The following is a 19953-nucleotide window of genomic DNA, read 5'->3' on the forward strand; positions in this document are numbered from 1 at the left end:
CTGTTGAGAGAAGTCCATTGTTTTCTAAGGGGAACTAGGACTCTAGAATGAAACAAGGTACTAACAAGCATTTAACTGGACGGTTTAGGGAGGAAAAAAGCAAATGAACACTTTTTTTTCTTTAACCTGGTAACTTTTTTGAGCAGTCTATTCCTCTCAGTGTACTTCCAAAGAAAGGAAAATATGAATGTTACGGTTAATAAGATACAAACTATAAAGTCTCTGGTTTTTATAGAATCAGCACATAACAAGGAGTTATTTTCCTAAGATAGTCTGGATTCTATCTATGGATAGAGATAAAGAATCTTAAGTCATATCATATTAGAGAAACATTTTAGGTCGTATTACGTTAGAAGAACATTTTATGTTTGGCATTATTTTCTGTAAACCAGCTTCATGTGGTTAAATTACTGTTGCATGACAAAAAGTGATTCTATTTTGACAGGAAAGAAACTAAGCAGAAAATACTCCTCATTGAGTTATTTTTTGAATTTAACACAGTTTTGTACTCTGGTCTTTTTAAAGAAAAATAAACAATTGGAGTTTAGAGCCACCTACTGGAATGAAGAGGCACGTACTTTTGTTTAATGTCCTCTGCTTTTCAAAAGATAAACAAATAAATATAATTAAAGTTTTGCACATTTCTCTTGATCTCATAAGACATTAAATTACTCAACTTTTCTCAGTTTGAACTATTAAGTGATCCTGCAAGAAACCACAGTTAGAGCAAAGTTTTCTCAAAATAGATCCTTCCCTTTTCTTAGCAGGGTATGCCAATTTGTGTTATAGGATTTTTCACCCTATTGCATTGAGACTGAGCAGAATTGAATCCCTGGTTTTGTTGTTGTGATTGTTACTTTTGCTGGAATTTGTATGTGTATATGTGTCTGTATGTGACTGTAATTATTCTCATTTAAGAATTTTTGTTTAATACATAATCTTAGAATTAAAAATTAAAAACCTTTTGTGTTAAAATGAAAAAGCACCTTAAACATTTTCATGATTAAGTTGTTTTTATATTGAGATATAATTGATATATCCATTATATTAGTTTCAGGTATGCAACATAATGATTTGATGTTTATATATGTTGCAAATCAGAACTAAATGCCTTTTACATGAAGAGACCCTGAAGCCTGGACAAGTAAATTGGGCAATGACTTACCTAAGGTCACTGAGCTGGTCAGGGAAAAGGTAGGCAGCTCTTGGAAATTATAGGTCAGGATATTTTCCATAATTGCCACACAGCTTTTAGTCAGTCATTAATGGATGTATTCAACCCTTCCTCTCATCAACATTTTGTGTGAAAGTAAGAGGCATAAGCACCACCCCCAAACCCTGGTAAAAGAATCGATTGAAAGTATAATGCTTGCTTTCAAAGAGTGGGATCAGGAGCTGGGTCATGAAGGCAGGTCCTGGATCTGTGAGTACCACTTTTGATTGATAAAAGAGGGATGCAGTGTTTAAAAAAAGAAACACTCTCTTTTAAAACTATGTTTTGTTTTTTTTTCCAGATCTTTTCATGATTCTTTATGTTGGGTCCCTCCAGACTGTGCCTTAAAAGCACCTTATTGAGAACGTGCTACTCTTGAGAACATGTTCAAGAAGGGGCAGTAACTCTGCCCCTGCCAGCCTGTGCCCAGCCACAGCTGGATAATGCAGGGCACAGGCAACAATCAGTTGTGCATGGTTCACCAGAGTAAGGGATTCAGAGAAGGGATCATCTTTTCTCTGGTGATCTCTTCATGTCTCTTAAACATTTCACAAGGTGAATGTGACACCGCAAGCCTCACATTTAGAAAATTTGACTTGTGAAGTGGGAGTTGGAAAAAGATTCGTAAATTGGCATGAGAGTCCCAGCTTTCCGTTTGTCAGCAGAGGGCTAATTTTCACTGTATAAAATAGGAAGTCATAGTTCTTTTGATGAAAATTAAAAGGAATATTTTGTTAAAATATGGGAAAATGAACGGTTACCTTAGTGTATATCTTGCCCTTTCTTAACATTCACTTCTCTTTCTCTTTCCCACGTTCGTTGTCTTTTGAAGATATTTTATAGAGTAGTCGCAGACATTGCCCCAGGAGAGGAGCTCCTGCTGTTCATGAAGAGTGAAGACTATTCCCATGAAACTATGGCACCAGACATCCACGGTTAGTATCACACATGCCGCCATCCGCACCACCCTCATTTGGAGATTGTGATGGAGCCTGTCAAAGGATCCATCACACTTGGTGTTTGTGTTTCCCTGGCTAGTCATTGTCAGCTTTAACAAATTCTGTCCCCTAGAGTGGCTATTTTCTTAGTGTGACACCTGGCTAATATTACAGTGAAGCTAAAGTAAGCAGAGGTCTTTTCTGAAATGGAGGTCAAAGGAATTTTGAATATCTGGACTGAGACATCACATAAGTAAGCCTTCTGTCAATGCCTTAGACTCTGGTGAGAGTACTTTCATGCTGCAAAAGACATTTCAGGGAGCTTGGTTTGGGGCTTTTGAAAATCTAGCAGTTGTTCCTCCCACTTAATATTCTATTACTGGAAAAAAATCTTTCTGCTTAAATCCTAGCCAGCATGATCACATGGGAGGCAGCTGTAGGGTGGGGGAAAAGTACAGATGAGGAAATTGTATAGTCAGAGGAATTTGTATTTGTCAGGGACCCATTCTAAATCAAAGAAGGAGGCATAAAAAGGAATTTTGATGATGAGCGATGCATATTCAGATGAGAGTAAAAGGAAATTTTATTTGTATTGATTTGTATTATTGGGATGAACATTTAATTTTTTTTTTTCCTGTTTCTCTCTCCTAATACAATGGGACTTCATTCAGCATAGTCTAGTGGTGTCTTTGGAGAGTTTCATAGTTGGAAGTATCAGTAGGAAGGGGTACCCATCCCAGCTTACCTGAGAGGTCGGTTTGGGGCTGGTTTGGTCGGTTTCCCATCTGTCTGGCATTGCCAACAGGAGAACCTTAGCTTCAGCTTCTGCATCTCCTGTGAAAGAAGCTACCACTGTTGGCTGACTCATTACTTGAACATTTTTTACTTTGGCCAAGCTGCATTCTGCCTCTTTGTAAATTTATACCAGTTGCATTTCGGGGAGCCTTTTGGAAATTATTTTCCTCTTAAAAAACTGTAACAAGTAAGTGGTGTCAGAAACCCAGACTTGTCAACTAGCCTGGTAGAGTTTGAGCCTGAATGGGGAACTTGACCCAGTGGAAAAGGGCTCTTTGACAGCAAGGACTGCTTAGATGATAAAAATCAATATAATTTGGGCTTTTTCTGGTATGAGGAAACTTTAATCAGTGAATGTTTGCTCTCAAAAGATTTTCAAATAATTATTTTTTGAAATATAAATACTTAGTGTACTATTCTGAAAAGTATAAACAGAGGTGACTGTTTTTCTTTTAGGGCTACATTACATGAATTACCTGTGTTTACAATACTCTTGAACGCATCCATTGCTTTTTATTTTCTATGTGTCATATCCATATCCATACGTATACCAGATACATTATATAATGTTTAAATGGTGATTTGTATTTTATACTCCTAGGAGTTAATGTTTCTTAGGACAGAAAATAAAATACATGCTTTGTACACATACTGAATGCTAGATATTATAGGCTCTTCATTGTCCTTTGTAGTCTTTGAGACATAGAGCGAACTTTAAGAACAGTCTTATTTCCATTATACAGACAGGGAAACAAGGCCACATAAGACTACATAAATTGGCTAGAAAGTGGTAGAGTCAGCATTGAAACCAAGGTCTTGCCATCTCTAAATCCTATGTCTTTTCATGTATTATGTGGCCTGGAGGTTGTTTGTGTTCAGACTGCTGGCTGAGGTCCTAAAGTTAGATCTTAAACATGTGAATAGTGTCACAAACTATAAGAAATATTTCCATTACCTAGTTGATGTTATTGAGAAACCCGTCTTACAGCTGAGGTGATTTATTTTCGAACACCTCCCTCTTCTTTAACCAAGTCCAAAACTGACAAACCCCACTGAATCTGCACACTAATTTCTTTACCTTTCTGGCCCCCGTGTTATTGGTTTAGTTTAATCTAAACCAGTATTGTGGTGGATTATAGCAATGATGACCCATGTGATCTCTCTGCTTGGCTTTTCAGGCTGCAGTGGGGTGTTCCATCTTTCAGTGGCTTTCTATACTTTCTTGCTGCTGCTGCTGGTGCTAAGTTGCTTCAGTTGTCTTAGCATGAACCTAAAAAGCCCCTAGGAACCTGCTACCCTCTCGAACTTCATTTCCCACTCCTCCCCTACATGCATCCTATAAACCTGTCACACTTTACTACAGCTTTGCCTTTCTATGAGCTTGCATTTTTTTGCTCTTTCTTGCCTTAATTGGTCCATGCTATTCCCTCCCTCAACCTGCTCCACTCAGCTGAGTTTTCCTCATTACAAAGTCTTTTCTAAACCTCTGTCCCCCAGGATGGATGGATTTGGCACATTCCTCTGGGCTCCCTTAGTTCCTGTGCATGGATCTGTCATAAAATGTATCATACTGTTTGTTCTCATGTGTATCCCCTTGGCTTGCTTATGTATCCCTTCCCTAACAAAACGGCTCACATCTGGCAGGTGACTAAAATATTTCCTCAAAGACATTCAGTCAGTGAGTAACTGGCTATAGGTCCTGGCCGTAGGTCTGCAACACGGATTGTGTATCCTGTTGTTCATTGTCCTCTGTGTCTTTCAGTATTGTGAGCTGTTTGCAGGACTTCTGTGATTATACCAGTGTGATCAGTGCATAGCATTTATAGCCTCCTGAGTGGGCTAAAAGCTATGCCAGTGGAAAGAACAGAAACAAGGCTGTCACTACCTGACACTCTATCACCTTGTTATCTCTAGTCTCCCACTATTACCATGTATTTATCTTACTGATTTAAAGTGTAAATTCATGATATGTTGGCTCTTTAGCAAAGCCATGCCAGTTAGCACTGACCCTGGGGGAGCATAAATGAGCCTAGAAAAGTGCTAAAATCATGCCATGTCCCATTATAAGAAATGATGAACGTTAAAGCATTTCCAAGTTTATTGATGTTAGCCAGGCTTAAGTAAGGCTCAGACAGGGACTCTCCTACGTCCCCTCCAGGTAACATGGCACTGTGAGAAGGGTATGGGACAGAAACAGTTCAAAGTTTGACATAACTACTCAGCTCTATAATTCTTGATTTGTTACTGAACTTGCTGAGCTTCAGTACTCTCATCGGAAAGTTGGGAAACAAATCTGATATGTAATTCCTCAAGGTCAAGTTTTAGGAAAATCAATAATCCATGAACAAGTTTGAGGTCATAATGATGCTCGGTAAATGGTCATTATGACTTTATATGTCCTGAGAATATTAAAACCTGGAAGGGTTTCATCATAAAGTTTTATCTGATAAGAAGACTATCTGGGCTCCCCAGTGATCACTTCTGTTACAGTTCTAGGCTCTGTGCTGGCTTCTCTACATTTATTCTTTCTAATCCATGTTAAAATGGGAGTGGTGCAAAGGACAACCCAACAGTTTCTATTATGTCTTTCACAATTCGATAAGAACTCCTGGTTTGTGGCAGTGCTTCCTGATCACCTAGTTCTGATAACACCTGAATTATTTCCACAGAAGAACGGCAGTACCGCTGTGAGGACTGTGACCAGCTCTTTGAGTCCAAGGCCGAGCTAGCAGATCACCAGAAGTTCCCATGCAGCACTCCCCATTCGGCTTTCTCAATGGTAGAAGAGGACTTCCAGCAAAAGCTTGAGAGTGAAAATGATCTCCGAGAGATACACGCGATTCAGGAGTGTAAGGAATGTGACCAAGTGTTTCCCGACTTGCAAAGGTTAGACATGGCATGCTCCACTACCAGAACGTGTTTGTTTACTCTGAGTACAATGTTGCTTATGCTCAATTTTCAGAATTGGTGCAGATGGGAAATTTGAAACAACAATGAACTGGAAAAATGTATTAGTCACAGGTTTGGAAGTCATTTTCCCCTGTAAAAATTCTCACCTGTGAAATGTTTGCAGTGAAGTTGGAATTAGTTATTTTGATGCCAGAGAGAAAATAATATGTTTACTATTATTATTTATGGAATGTAATTGGCAGCTGAAAGTTTAACATTAGAGTAAAACGTAACTTATTGGATGAGTCAAGAGTAGAGGAGGCAACAGTGATGCTGATTAATCTAATTATAGATACTGAACAGTAAAGCTACTTTCTAGAAACATTTAAATGATAAAAAAGAAACTTCTGATACTTAAGAAAAGCTAGATGGTCTTTTGATAGATCACTGTAATCTGTGGATTTGATTTCTACTATTTATCTAAATTGCACATATAAAAGAATAACAGAAACATGCCCAGTGAAGAAAATGTTGAATTGTCTTAAAGGGAAGAAAAAAATAAACAAGATCTAGATGAAATAATTCTTTGATACATATTTTTAACAAAACAGAAATCACATTTCAATGACATATTAACTTTTTATAGCCCTTTGAATTTAATTCAGGAACAATTGTTTGTTTTTTTTTTTCTATTAAAGAAAATAACAACCCTTGTTGTTGTTTAGTCACTAAGTCATGTCCAATTCTTTATGACCCCATCACAGCACATCTGCTAAATATATTGTGTCCAAATTAAAAGCCAAAATGAAATCACTAAATACCAACAGGTGAGAAAAGTATTTATACTGTAAAGCCATATCTCTGATGTCAAAGGGTAAGTATATTTCCTTCTATTTTGTTATCAAAAGTATTGGACAGCATTATAAAACAAAAACTGACAGCCTCAACACTAAAATATTGTGTGTAGCAATACTTCTTAGGTGGAGAAACCTTCTTACTCTGGGTGTAAGATTAAGCCTAAGTCAATCCTACTTTATGCCAAAACCAACTGTCAATTTAGTTCTTTCATTCAAACATTCAGTAGCAAACAATAAAGAAACCTAATTATCTGGCGTTGGGTGAACTCTCAAAACTCACTTCTTGGTAGCTCAGCCAGATGGATATATCATGTCGCTATGCAACCTGATACTGATCATCCAAGTGATAATTTGGGTTATATAATTTAGCTGGTGCAGAACCTACATGCCCTGAATATTTTCCACTTTACTGAATCTGATATTGTTGCTTTATATGTTAAGCAAATGAGAATTCCTTTCTTGACATGGTGTATTATTCTGTTCTGTATCTTTTGTGTAAGATATTGAGAAAGGAATGTATGCTAAGTTGCTTTAGTCGTATCCAACCCTTTGCAATGCTATGGACTATAGCCCATCAGGCTCCTATGTCCCTGGCAAGAATACTGGCAAGATTCTCAAGGCAAGAATACTGGATTGGGTTGCCATGCCCTCCTCCAGGGGAATCTTCCTAGCCCGGGGTTCAAACCAACAAGTCTTATGTCTCCTGCATTAGTAGGAGGTTTGCTTACCACTAATGTCATCTGGGCAGCCCACCCTTCAAAAAAGGAGGGCAAGAAACAAAGGTTGATATGCATGCAAAAGATGGAAAGAACTCAGAAGGCTAAGCCAAGCTCTATAAATTGGGGTAAAATTCTTTGAAAAGTGAAGCTTCGTTAATGACTGACTGTATACTTTTATGTTTATGAAAGGAGTGAAAAGAAGCTTTTGTAAGAACCACTTGCCTTTTTCTTTTCTATCACTGATTAGCTGATAGTTGATAATGATCAGGGAGCAATATGGGTTTTATGCGGGATTAGAAGAAACAAGGAAAAGAAAATTTGCCTTACTTTGCTATCATTTCCCTCTTTTGTGTTGTGTACTATCTCTACTTCTTTTTTGTTTTTACGTTTTTATTGTATTTTACTTTTTTTTTTATTGTGGTAAAGGGGCTTCCCAGGTGGCTCAGTGGTAAAGAATCTACTTGCCAATGCCGGAGATGCAGGAGACGTGGATTTGATCCCTGGGTCCGGAAGATCCTCTGGAGAAGGAAATGGCAACCCACTCCATTATTATTGCCTGAAAAATCTCATAGACAAAGGAGCCTGGCAGGCTACAGCCCAGAGGGTTGCCAAGAGTCAGAATCAACTGAGCATGCACACATTGTGGTAAAAGTCACATAATATAAAACATGCTCTTTTAACCATAGGTAACTGTATAGTTAAGTGGCACTAAGTACATTTCTACGGTTGTGCAACTCTCACCATCATCCCATCTCCTGAATTTTTCGCCTTCTTAAACTGAAACTCTGTCCCCATTAAATACTAATTTCCCATCCTTCCCTCCAACCCACCCACCACCTGGTCCCTGGCCCCTACCAATGTACGTTTTGACTATGAATTTGACTATTCTTGGTATCTCGAATAATTGATATCAAACAGTATTTGTCCACCCCTAATGTATATTGCGGAGAAGGCAATGGCAACCCACTCCTGTACTCTTGCCTGGAGACTCTCATGGACGGAGGGGCCTGGAGGGCTGCAGTTCATGGGGTTGCGAAGAGTCGGACACGACTGAGCGACTTCACTTTCACTTTTCACTTTCATGCCTTGAAGAAGGAAATGGCAACCCACTCCAGTGTTCTTGCCTGGAGAATCCCAGGGATGGGGGAGCCTGGTAGGCTGCCATCTATGGGATCACACAGAGCAATGTATACTGGAATACACTTTTAAGGTTAACTTAATATATGTCCTTCAGAGTGTACCATGTACTATACCTTAAAACAATATCATACTCTTGGAGTTAGGAGACAGGAAAAATCTCAATGTACAGGGCATTCTTTTACCACTAGGTTTCAGAGTTTATGATTTAAGAACATTGGAATACAATACATGTCATGAAATGACAGGCCCTGTTAGTTTGCTAAAGACGATAGCAAGAACAGCAATCACACAACGATTTTGGAAGATGTCCCTGACTCTATTCAATGTTAACTGCCATTGTTAATATCTTTCTGTTAACTCTCTGATTAACATTTCAGCTTGTGTAACAAACAGAGGATTACATATTGTAGATAAAGATAGGGCCATTCTTGTGACTCCACACACCTGTACTCTCCTGGTACATTTTGTTCACAGAGATATAGCTGTTGGTGCTCAGATAGAATAGCATTACCAAGTTGACTGACTCATAGGGCAGGAAACATAAGTTCATGTGCCAATATGAATAGAATTGGAAGGAGGAAACTGAGAAAGAGAATAATATGGAAACGTGTTTCTAATTTGTCAAGATACGAGAAAGGGCATTTCATTTTTCTTTCACATACATTGCCATGCACACAATGTATACAGCCACTGGGTAAATATTCTAGGCATACAGAAGTGGTGATTCTCAAACCTAGAGTGTTCATCTCACAGAAAAATAAAACATGGGGAAGAAACAGTGCTTGCATCATGAAACGTTTTTTTTTTAAATACCTTTTTATTATGAAAGTTTTCAAATACCCACAAAACTGGAGAGGATGGTAGTATACTCAGGTTCAATAATTGTCACACAAAACCAGTCTTATCTCAGCTATACTCATTTTGGTTTATTGAAACAAATCCTGGACATTATGTCATTTTCTTTATAAATAGCTCAGTGTGTGTCTGTGGAAAATATGTAACACATAAGTTCACTTTAAAAATAATGGTTCCTTATTTCTATCAAATATTCAGTGATCAAATTCCCCCAGTTATTTTATTATTTTTAGAGTTTGTTTTGCTTACATTAAGATCAAAATAAGGTCCATCACTGCAATTGGTTTGTGCCTCTCTTATTTCTTAATTTAAAGGTTTCCCCAGTCAAAGTCAGTAAGTCCCTCTTTCTCATTATAGTTTATATATAGAAGAAATTGAGTGTTTTTTCCTGTAGCATTTCCTCCTGGCTGTATTTTACTAGTTATATCCCCTTGGTATTTTTTGGTCATCTTTATCCATCCCCTCTATTTCCTGTATACTCATAGTTACATCCCAAGCTATGATCAGATTTAGGCTCAGTGTTTTAGGAAGAATACCTCATTGGTACTATCATTTATTTCCATTAGGAGGCATATAATGGATTGCCTAGATTAATTAATTCTTTAGGTGCTGCAAAATGAATGTGTTCTAATTCCCCTGTTGTTTCAGTATTTACTGTCTGGATTAACTCTATGCAGAGAAGCTCCCCCTCCTTGATTAGTTGCTCCCCCTGAAGTATAGTTCAGATAGGAAAGCTGAGATATATGCATGAGTTTTCCCCTTTACTTACTAGTTTTCAGAGCAATGATTTGGCTTCTCAGCATCTTCCCAGGGTAACTGGTAAAGTTTCATTTTTGTGTTTTTAAGTATTATTATCATTAAAAGATGAGATCATTATTCTTAGTGATGCTTAAATTTCCCCATCTTTAGGCAACAGGTGTCTCTTTAGATTGGCAACCTAGGTTTTTTTTTTTTTTTTTGCCATGATCTATAACTTTCTTGCTTTTTTCCTTGACAAGATGTTGAAGCCCATCTTGCGTATTTCATGCATCAAGTTTGAAAAGGGACATTTCTCTAAGGAGTTCTGATTACCTTATTTGGGAATAATATCCCAAATGTGTTATATGTGTGTATTTAATTAACAAAAATGTTGCCAGTATCTTCTGAATATCACAGTAACCCATTATCTATAATATTTAATTTTCATTATATTCATGCAGATTTTGTATTCAAATTTTAGTGAGACAGGGGAACATTTGAGAAGGTAAAATATTTTAAGTTTTAAAACAGAGACGCTATACTTGTGAGAAAATTCTAACCCTGGTTTTCTTTGGAGAGACTTTACAAGTGCATCAGCTTACAGTATGATATACTTTTCTTTCTTCCCTATTTCATAGGCTGTATATATATATATATGACCTTAGGTTATAAGATATGTGCATATATATTCTCTCTAGGTAATATTTCCATCAGTGTCTATATCTGCTTTTATATTGTTGTTCAGTCGCCCAGTTGTGTTCCACTCTTTGTCACCCCATGAACTGTAGCACGCCAGGCCTCCCTGTCCTTCACCATCTCCCGCAGTTTGCCCAAGTTCATGTCCATTTCATCAAAGATGCCATCCAACCTTATCTATGCACTTGTATATTTATTCATCGGTCTGTAAGCGACCATCTATTATATTGGTTGTATTAAGAAGTGGCTTGTTGAATAGTTCACTTACAGTCTACTTTCCCATTAGTAATATAGGTAGGAATAAAAGTGCCTTTGTCAATGTAAGAGTTGTATACATTAGATAGGATAGTTTCCTGCATATTCTTAAGCAATCTCTTAACGTTTTCAGTTTGAATGTTTGTGTTTGAATTAAGTGGGTAACAGCAGTATGTGTTGCAGTTAGAATTGTGTAATGAATCCAGAACTGGACAAACAGCTAGTTGTTTATCATGCCCCTAAATTGGCACCTAATCCCTGCTAGCTGAATCAGATTTATTTTTTTAACAACAGGGGCACTTCTCTGAATTGCTGAGAGGCACAGTCCAAGGAATATAAGATGTACTTTTGTCTGTTGCAAGCCTGTTTCCTCTGTTTCTTCCCTGCCTCGACTCTTTTCCCTCTTCTTTCTTTAATTGCCAGTTGGGTTAGTAAGAAAATGACTTTCTATTTATTAATGTGTTCTTAGTCACCATGTCCTGTTAAATCAATTGTTCTCTTAACAGCTTGGAGAAACACATGTTGTCACATACTGAAGAGAGGGAATACAAGTGCGATCAGTGTCCCAAGGCGTTTAACTGGAAGTCCAATTTAATTCGCCACCAGATGTCACATGACAGTGGAAAGCACTATGAATGTGAGAACTGCGCCAAGGTACAGTGAACTTGCAGACTGCTTGGCCTCTCTCTGTCGTCCTGCTCTCTCCTAATCCATCATTTGCTGCGATATGTAAAAGCAAGCCGTGAGAAGGGAAGCTATAAATATCTTGAGAAAAGAGACTGAGTGTTGTATGCTACAAGGCATTAGTACAGTGTACAAAAACACTTAGTGGGTACCCTTTTATTTTTGTAAGGGAGGAAGTAAGGCTTAATGGTGAGTTCCAAAACTAGGTGTCAGACATCCTTGGTAAATTCCTGGTTCCGCTACTGGCTTTCCAGAGTGGGGTTGTTTTATAGCTTTACGGAGAATGAAAATTTTATCCAATGCACATTACTGATTTCTTCTAATAGCAATTTGTGAGGAAGTTACGTACAGTTTCTGAATGCCTAGTCAGAAAGAATGGGAGACTCCTATACTTGCAGATTTTTCCACCCAAGTCCCCACTATAAGTTATGACTTGGTTCTAATTAAAAGTGGAGTTCCTTAGTGACCTGGGCTGAACAATATAAGAGCGAATTGAAAGCACTTCCCCTTGACCATTACTCTTAACTATGGAAACAGCAATTCACATCGTTAAATTTTCACGTTCCTCAATTAACTAAAAGATGTCCTAGTGTCATGGAAATTGATTTCTTTCTTCAAAAATTTTTCATGATATTTGAATATCTTTTCTTATGTGGAAATTGTGACATTTGACATTATCTTTAGACGTATTTTGCTTCCAGATGTGTGGGTAGCTTTTTGTTTTCCCTTTTTTTGTTTGTTTGTTTGTTTGTTTTTTAGTACAATGTCCAAAAGAACCATTTTAGTTTAATGGTTACTTAATAAAACACAGTGTTAGAATTTAACTCCTAAGGGAACTCCTCAAGTAGGTTTGGGATACTTTAGGCAAAATCCATCCAATTTTGTACATCTTTGTTTAAAGGATGGAAATAGTACACCATTTTAAATAATATCATGGTTTGTATTTTACTATTCAATTCCATTCACTCTAAATAGGATTAAGAAGACCTTGAGTATGCTTTAATAATGTCATTAATTATTTTGTTCAACTGATACTAATGGATACTTGTGCTAAGTCTACAGAGCTGAATAATTTACAGTCCTGACCCTCGAGAGGCTCACACTTTGGAAATATGACCTTCTTTTGGTCTTTGGGGAAAACCAACAAAAACTAAACAGACACACACAATCCCTTCTTGAGTCATTCCTGGTCTTCTTTCTTGTGTCCTAGGATTAAGTTTCTTGATTAATCAGTACTCATTTCCTAGCAGGTTTTCACGGACCCTAGCAACCTTCAGCGGCACATCCGCTCTCAGCATGTTGGTGCCCGGGCCCACGCGTGCCCCGAGTGTGGCAAAACGTTTGCCACTTCGTCGGGCCTCAAACAACACAAGCACATCCACAGCAGTGTGAAGCCCTTTATCTGTAAGTTTTCAACACTCCAGCCCCCTTTCCTGCATCTGTCTCTCATCCGAAAAGCTCTGTGACCAGGAGAGTGAGCCCTGCATGGCCCTGAATGAGGGGGCCTCTGCATTAGCAATTTACGGTCTCATCCAGTCAGGCTATTTTCTATGATGAGAAAATCTTTTATAACCAGATCTATGGTATTTTGCCTATGATCCCTGGGTTGTTTTCTTGTAGATGGGAATCAGTAACAGGTAGAGAAAAGACACATTGTTAAATAATGTGAAGGAAGCCCCCCAGGTTGTGAGATTTGTCGTATTGGAAATGTGTGTGGTTTGTAAAACAGCAAATCACAGATACACTAGACAAAATGAAGTGAGAAAAACCTGTTCTTGGTCAGAAAGAGCTAGAAGAACCTCACTTGGCAAGTAGGTTTAGGGCTGTGTGTGTGGAGCGGGGGGTAGGGGGAATAAAGGACCCTTTAATCTACCCTTTGTTGTTGATCATAGGATGCAGATCAGTAGTTCTCAGTTACTTGAAAAGCAGAACACTTTTACTTTGATGCTAGACATGCTGCGTCTCTAACCCCATGCACTCAAGCAAATTTACAGACAGTGTATTTTCAGGGGCCATTCAATCTGACCACCTACCTAGAATATCCCTATAACCAAGGGCTTCGGGACAGGTCCACCTCAGCCCTCTTTTGCTTCTTCTCTTGTCCACCCGCCCCTGTTCTCTGTATTGTGCTGAAATGTTTCATATGGAAAATCAGTTGTTCTCAGTCCATCTGGGCAACAACTCTGGGCTTCTCCATGGCTCAGCGGGGCATAGAAACACAGTGACTCACTGAGCTGTTACAAACTTCAACACAGATTTTGGATCCAGATAAGCACAGAACTGGATGAAGCATACTCAGGAGTTGGCAAATCCTCTGACTTGGGAATCCTTGCAAAACAGTTTTTCTGACAGCTACTTGATGGTTTGTAGTAGGTATATGAGACACTACTACAGGACCTGATGGAAAAAAACCCTAGTTTTCAGTGCCAACATGGAGATGCCAGAGACTAACATGCCTCCTTTTTACCTTTGCACAGCTCTCTTTTGTGTTTCCAAGCCCCATGAGAGCTTTCCTTTCCCTTTCCAGCTTATGCTAGCATCCCGTTTTGCTCATATGTTCTTCTGTTCCCTGGGTGGATTGAAAAGGACTAGCAGAGAAACAAAAGGGTGCTCTATTCTCTCTTGAGGAAGCTCTGTTGAAAGTCATGGGAAATAAAATATACAATGGAAATTTTAGACTTCTTGTCTCAAAAAGACATTCCTGACTCTAGGTCGTAATGCCCTAAAAATGTACTTACAAGTACTGCAGGCATACATAATTCATTTATTTCTGACTTTTCAGAAATACATTTTGATACATTTATGTTTTGGTGGGAAATAGAGAGGAATTGATCACATGAATTATCATCACCTATTTAATGCTTTCACTACTATTTAAAAGTCAAAAAATAGAAATTCCTATCATCTAAGATCCTGGGATATGGAATTTTAATTGTGTTGAAGTCAAGTGTTTCACTTTAAAACACGATAGGGTATCCTTTCCCAATCAGATTGTGCAGACCTATTTCCCATGACTGTATTTTCAGTAATTATTGGTAAATTTAAATAGCAGATGGCATTCTTCAAATATAAAATCTGACAGAGGACCATGGGGTAATTATGAATAATAGCCATGTAATTTCAGAACAAAAGAGGAGTTGGTGTGGAGACTTTGGAGTGGAGGAGGTTCACCTAGAGTTGATATCTGTTTCTCACCAGAAGGCCACACACCACGCTTTACCCCCACTGGTGTGTTTATGGCAACTGTCTCTTATTACAGTGTACCGCCAAGCTTGAGCCCAGAGTCACCAGCGCTAAGGTAATTACTCACTGCCTTTACAGAAACCTCCAGCCTTCCCAAATAGAAACCACATGCTCTAATAGGCTGAATATATTCAAAATACCTCTTAATTTGTTTAATAAGTAGAAAAATGCAATGTTAACTGCTGGCTAATTCCTTATTACTGAGAAAATTACAGTACAGCATAGACTTCAGCATCAGTCGAGCCCCTTACCTGCAGGCTTGGTGGTTTGTGGTGGGCCAGGCTTGGCCTTCAAGTGAGAAAAACAAAGCCTCTGCTGATGGAGACATCCCAGATTCTAAGTTCTGGAGACCTGATAGAAATACTGTCAGTGTGATAGAGCCTCCAACCAGGAAAGTCAGATGCACCTTTTTTTACTCCCGTATAGAGGAACTCTTGATTTTCTGAAACCTCTCTCACTGTTAGAAAGAAGTGTAGAGAGCAATATTTCTTTGCCAAAATATTACAAACCTTTCAAAACCTTACACCTTGTTTGAACACCCGTCAGGATGTCTTCTCAATGACTTTTAATGGCCCAGAGGAGGGGTGTCACTTTCGTAATGAGTGCACGTTTAGAATTCCATCAACATTTTGTTTACTATTTCTTGTTATTTCTCATAGCTGAATTAGTATAACTAGTGAAAGTCTCATGTTTCTACTCTCTAGTTCATATGGTTTTAATTATTATATCAAAGAATTTAAATAGTATGTGTATTTATTGTATATGGTTAACTAGTATATCTTTTTAAAGCAGACTCTGTTGAATATTCCAGTAGAATGACTTGAAAAGAAATAACTCACGTTTTCTCTTCCCGTTAAAATGCATGTTTTAGTCTCTACAGTGTCATGAATCATCCCACAGCTGAAAGCTCCTGTAATGTTACTAAGCACAATTTATATGTGTAGCAATGCATTTTAATTGTTAGTAGTAAAAGAAATAGATATGGAATCACTTGGTACTTCCTGTTTGGTGGTGTGGGGGATAACCGAAGTTCCGGATGAATTTTGCATGACTGAAGGTTCATAAAATCTTCTTTGATTTTTTTTTTTTTAGTTGTTATTATTTTGACTTAGGAGTTTAAAGGCAGTCATCACATGAAAGAAATAAATGTTGCATTTTATCTTCAATTTGATTTCTTATATTTGTTTCAACAATTATTAACAAGACATATCATGTTTCTGCATGGATTAATGTGAACAGAAGCATGAAAGTAAGCTCACACGTAAAGGGGACTCATCTTTAGTAAACTAACGTAAAAACGTGATGCTTGGGAAATGGATACTATAATCTTGCCGGACTGTGGAGTGAGTGGGATTCCTACAAAGCAAAGGAGCTATTAAGGGTCAAGGAGTTTGGTCTTAAAATATATTTAGATCTGTTCAGACATATATGAGGAAGAAGATGTTCTACTTTTTTGGCAAATTCTGGGGGAAGAGGGTTTTTTCCAGCCGCACCCACTACTGTACCCTGATTGGATTCGAGCATTCTATGCACTCTCCCCTGCTTGCCATAGCTGGCAGTACCGCATACAAGTCAAGCCCCAAGATAACCCGTGAAGATATGACAACAAGTGGACATGTTTCCCAAGGACGGGGTTTCATAAATGCAGGAAGGTTAGCACAACCACTGGTGTGAGGGGAAGTCGGAGGACGTGCTCATAGTTCATGGGAACCAGCAATGCAGGATGGGCCACATTCAATTTAGTTTCCTTTGCAGGCTTAAAATAGCGCCATTGTAAATTATGTCAGTCTTTCTCAAATCATGAAAATGATTGTTAAAAATGCCTCAGAATACACAATGTGCATTGTTGTGTGGCTTTGATGTGTGAATGATGAGAGCATATGATATAATACAAATTAAATAATGGTAGAGCAGTCACAGGCTTTTTCCCCGAGGGAAGAGGGAATAAAGTGAAGTTTCTGGGGGAGGGGAAGGCTGTTTTCTTTTGTGTTGGTGCTTACAATATAGAAATCTATAAATGGTCTAAAATTTTAAAGGGATTCCTGTTCTGTTTCATGTTTAGCAGATCTTAAGAATTTACGTTGTAAAGATTCTGCTGGTGTCGTCATTGGGTTGGGAAATCAGTGCATGCTGGAATTTGACTTTTTAATAAATATTTGAATACACAAATATGATGCAAAATATGATGTAGTGGGGGTGACAAATATTTATATCTATTTATATGAAATATTTGTGCTGTCTCAAGACATTTGTCAGGTTGGATGCCTTGCTTTGGAATCTAGTGAAATGGGGTTTTCTGTGTTTGGAGCACCACTTTGGTGCCTCCAATGTCTTTTCCTGGCTTCCTAATTGAAATTTGGGGTAAACCACTTGTAATACTTGCTAAATTCAGAAGCAATTGCCATAAAGCCTGAGATTCTTTTTTGTTGTTTGCACACAGGTGAGGTCTGCCATAAATCCTATACTCAGTTTTCAAACCTTTGTCGTCATAAGCGCATGCATGCTGATTGCAGAACCCAAATCAAGTGCAAAGACTGTGGACAAATGTTCAGCACTACGTCTTCCTTAAATAAACACAGGAGGTTTTGTGAGGGCAAGAACCATTTTGCGGCAGGTGGATTTTTTGGCCAAGGCATTTCACTTCCTGGAACCCCAGCTATGGATAAAACGTCCATGGTTAATATGAGTCATGCCAACCCGGGCCTTGCTGACTATTTTGGCGCCAATAGGCATCCTGCTGGTCTTACCTTTCCAACAGCTCCTGGATTTTCTTTTAGCTTCCCTGGTCTATTTCCTTCCGGCTTGTACCACAGGCCTCCTTTGATACCTGCTAGTTCTCCTGTTAAAGGACTGTCAAGTACTGAACAGACAAACAAAAGTCAAAGTCCCCTCATGACACATCCTCAGATACTGCCAGCTACACAGGATATTTTGAAGGCACTATCTAAACACCCACCTGTAGGGGACAATAAGCCAGTGGAGCTCCAGCCCGAGAGGTCCTCTGAAGAGAGGCCCCTTGAGAAAATCAGTGACCAGTCAGAGAGTAGTGACCTTGATGATGTCAGTACGCCAAGTGGCAGTGACCTGGAAACAACCTCGGGCTCTGATCTGGAAAGTGACATTGAAAGTGATAAAGAGAAATTTAAAGAAAATGGTAAAATGTTCAAAGACAAAGTAAGCCCTCTTCAGAATCTGGCTTCAATACATAATAAGAAAGAATACAGCAATCATTCCATTTTCTCACCATCTTTAGAGGAGCAGACTGCGGTGTCAGGAGCTGTGAATGATTCTATAAAGGCTATTGCTTCTATTGCTGAAAAATACTTTGGTTCAACAGGACTGGTGGGGCTGCAAGACAAAAAAGTTGGAGCTTTACCTTACCCTTCCATGTTTCCCCTCCCATTTTTTCCAGCATTCTCTCAATCAATGTACCCATTTCCTGATAGAGACTTGAGATCGTTACCTTTGAAAATGGAACCCCAATCACCAAGTGAAGTAAAGAAACTGCAGAAGGGAAGCTCTGAGTCTCCCTTTGATCTCACCACTAAACGCAAGGACGAGAAGCCCTTAACCCCAGTACCTGCCAAGCCTTCAGCGACCCCGGCTGCAAGCCAAGACCAGCCCCTGGATCTAAGTATGGGCAGTAGAAGTAGAGCCAGTGGGACCAAGCTGACGGAGCCTCGTAAAAACCACGTGTTTGGGGAGAAGAAAGGAGGCAACGTTGAACCAAGACCAGCGTCGGATGGTTCCTTACAGCATGCTAGACCCACTCCTTTCTTTATGGACCCTATTTACAGGTAAGGGAGGTTGGGAGACCGCTAAGTGTGGACGGACAAACAAAAGGTAGTTTTTAGACTCTAAAGTTATGGCTTTTAACAAACCAGTTTTTATTGTTGTTATAAAACAGAGTAAAGTTGTTTGATCTGGTGAATTCATTTTTTATTCAGAAAGTCAACTCATTAGGTTTGGACTTATTTTTGGATGTCTCCGAATTTGGGGTTTTGGAATAGACCCATGGAGTTCTTTCCCTTGACAATAAATTTATTTTTAAACACTTTTTTTTTAAGTGGAAAATATGGGAAAGCCATATTTAAAGCAAGTTGTCAAGTGGCGGAAGAATGAGGCTCCTGAAGGATTAATGCAAATATGTGTGGGTACTTAAATGGGTCAGATTATTTGGAATGAAATGGGACAGAGTGAGAGTTTATTCTTTATTAAGCTACCAACACAAACCTTAATAAGTGCTGGTCCTATTTTGTTTCTAAGTAAATCTCTTAGAAGCCCCCTGTAAATCAAATATTGATCACAAAAATGCTTTGTAAATGATGTGAATGATCGGCTTAAAAACACATCTCTGTTTAATGCCTGCATTATTCAATTTCCTTTGCATCCAAAATTTTTTAGGGCAGGGAAATATATGCTTGCTAAAAAGCCTCTTAGGTCCAGTTCTCAGTTAACACTGGACCATTCAGAATGATTCAGTTTTTAAATACTAGTTTTCTTCAAAGTGTACAAACAACAATAACAGTGCTTGTGATGTATTTTAAATATTACTGAGCATTTTCACATTTATTTTCTCATTCAAATCATGAACATCATTAAGAGTTAATGGAAAATGTAGACAATTTTTTATTGGACTTATTTAAGCTGGCAGTATTTGATATTTCTGCCTAATTTTTTTTTTAAATCAGGAGACAGTTTTGTTCAATTTCTTCATTCACAATATTTTTTTGAGCACCTATAACTTGGTAGGTACCAGAGCTGCAAAGTCTTTTCACTTCAAGCTCTTTTTCTACCTTCATTACGTACATTAACCAAGAAACATTACCAGTTCATTAAGGACTGCCCCTACTTGAACACGACAAGGGGCATAGAAAAGGACAAGACAAAAATGTCTCAAAGCCATCATTACCAGGCTTGGGCACTCCCCT

The 19953-nt window shown here is 38.4% G+C and overlaps 1 protein-coding gene across 23 annotated transcripts in view; it reads left to right on the forward strand.

Moving 5' to 3' along the window:
• The window catches only part of MECOM (MDS1 and EVI1 complex locus), a 635653-nt gene that overhangs the window by 582568 nt on the left and 33132 nt on the right, over window positions 1–19953 (forward strand). For 8 of the 23 annotated variants that reach the window (XM_069560594.1, XM_069560673.1, XM_069560616.1 and 5 more), the window contains 5 exons: window positions 2046–2148; window positions 5616–5832; window positions 11602–11749; window positions 13027–13183; window positions 17463–18819. In XM_069560594.1, coding sequence (XP_069416695.1) covers window positions 2046–2148; window positions 5616–5832; window positions 11602–11749; window positions 13027–13183; window positions 17463–18819 — 1982 coding nt within the window. The remainder of the gene's footprint in view (window positions 1–2045; window positions 2149–5615; window positions 5833–11601; window positions 11750–13026; window positions 13184–17462; window positions 18820–19953) is intronic. The other 15 variants (XM_069560605.1, XM_069560683.1, XM_069560623.1 and 12 more) reach the window with 3 other exon arrangements.

This window comes from Ovis canadensis, chromosome 1 (assembly GCF_042477335.2).
Source record: "Ovis canadensis isolate MfBH-ARS-UI-01 breed Bighorn chromosome 1, ARS-UI_OviCan_v2, whole genome shotgun sequence".
Taxonomy (NCBI): Eukaryota; Metazoa; Chordata; class Mammalia; order Artiodactyla; family Bovidae; genus Ovis; species Ovis canadensis.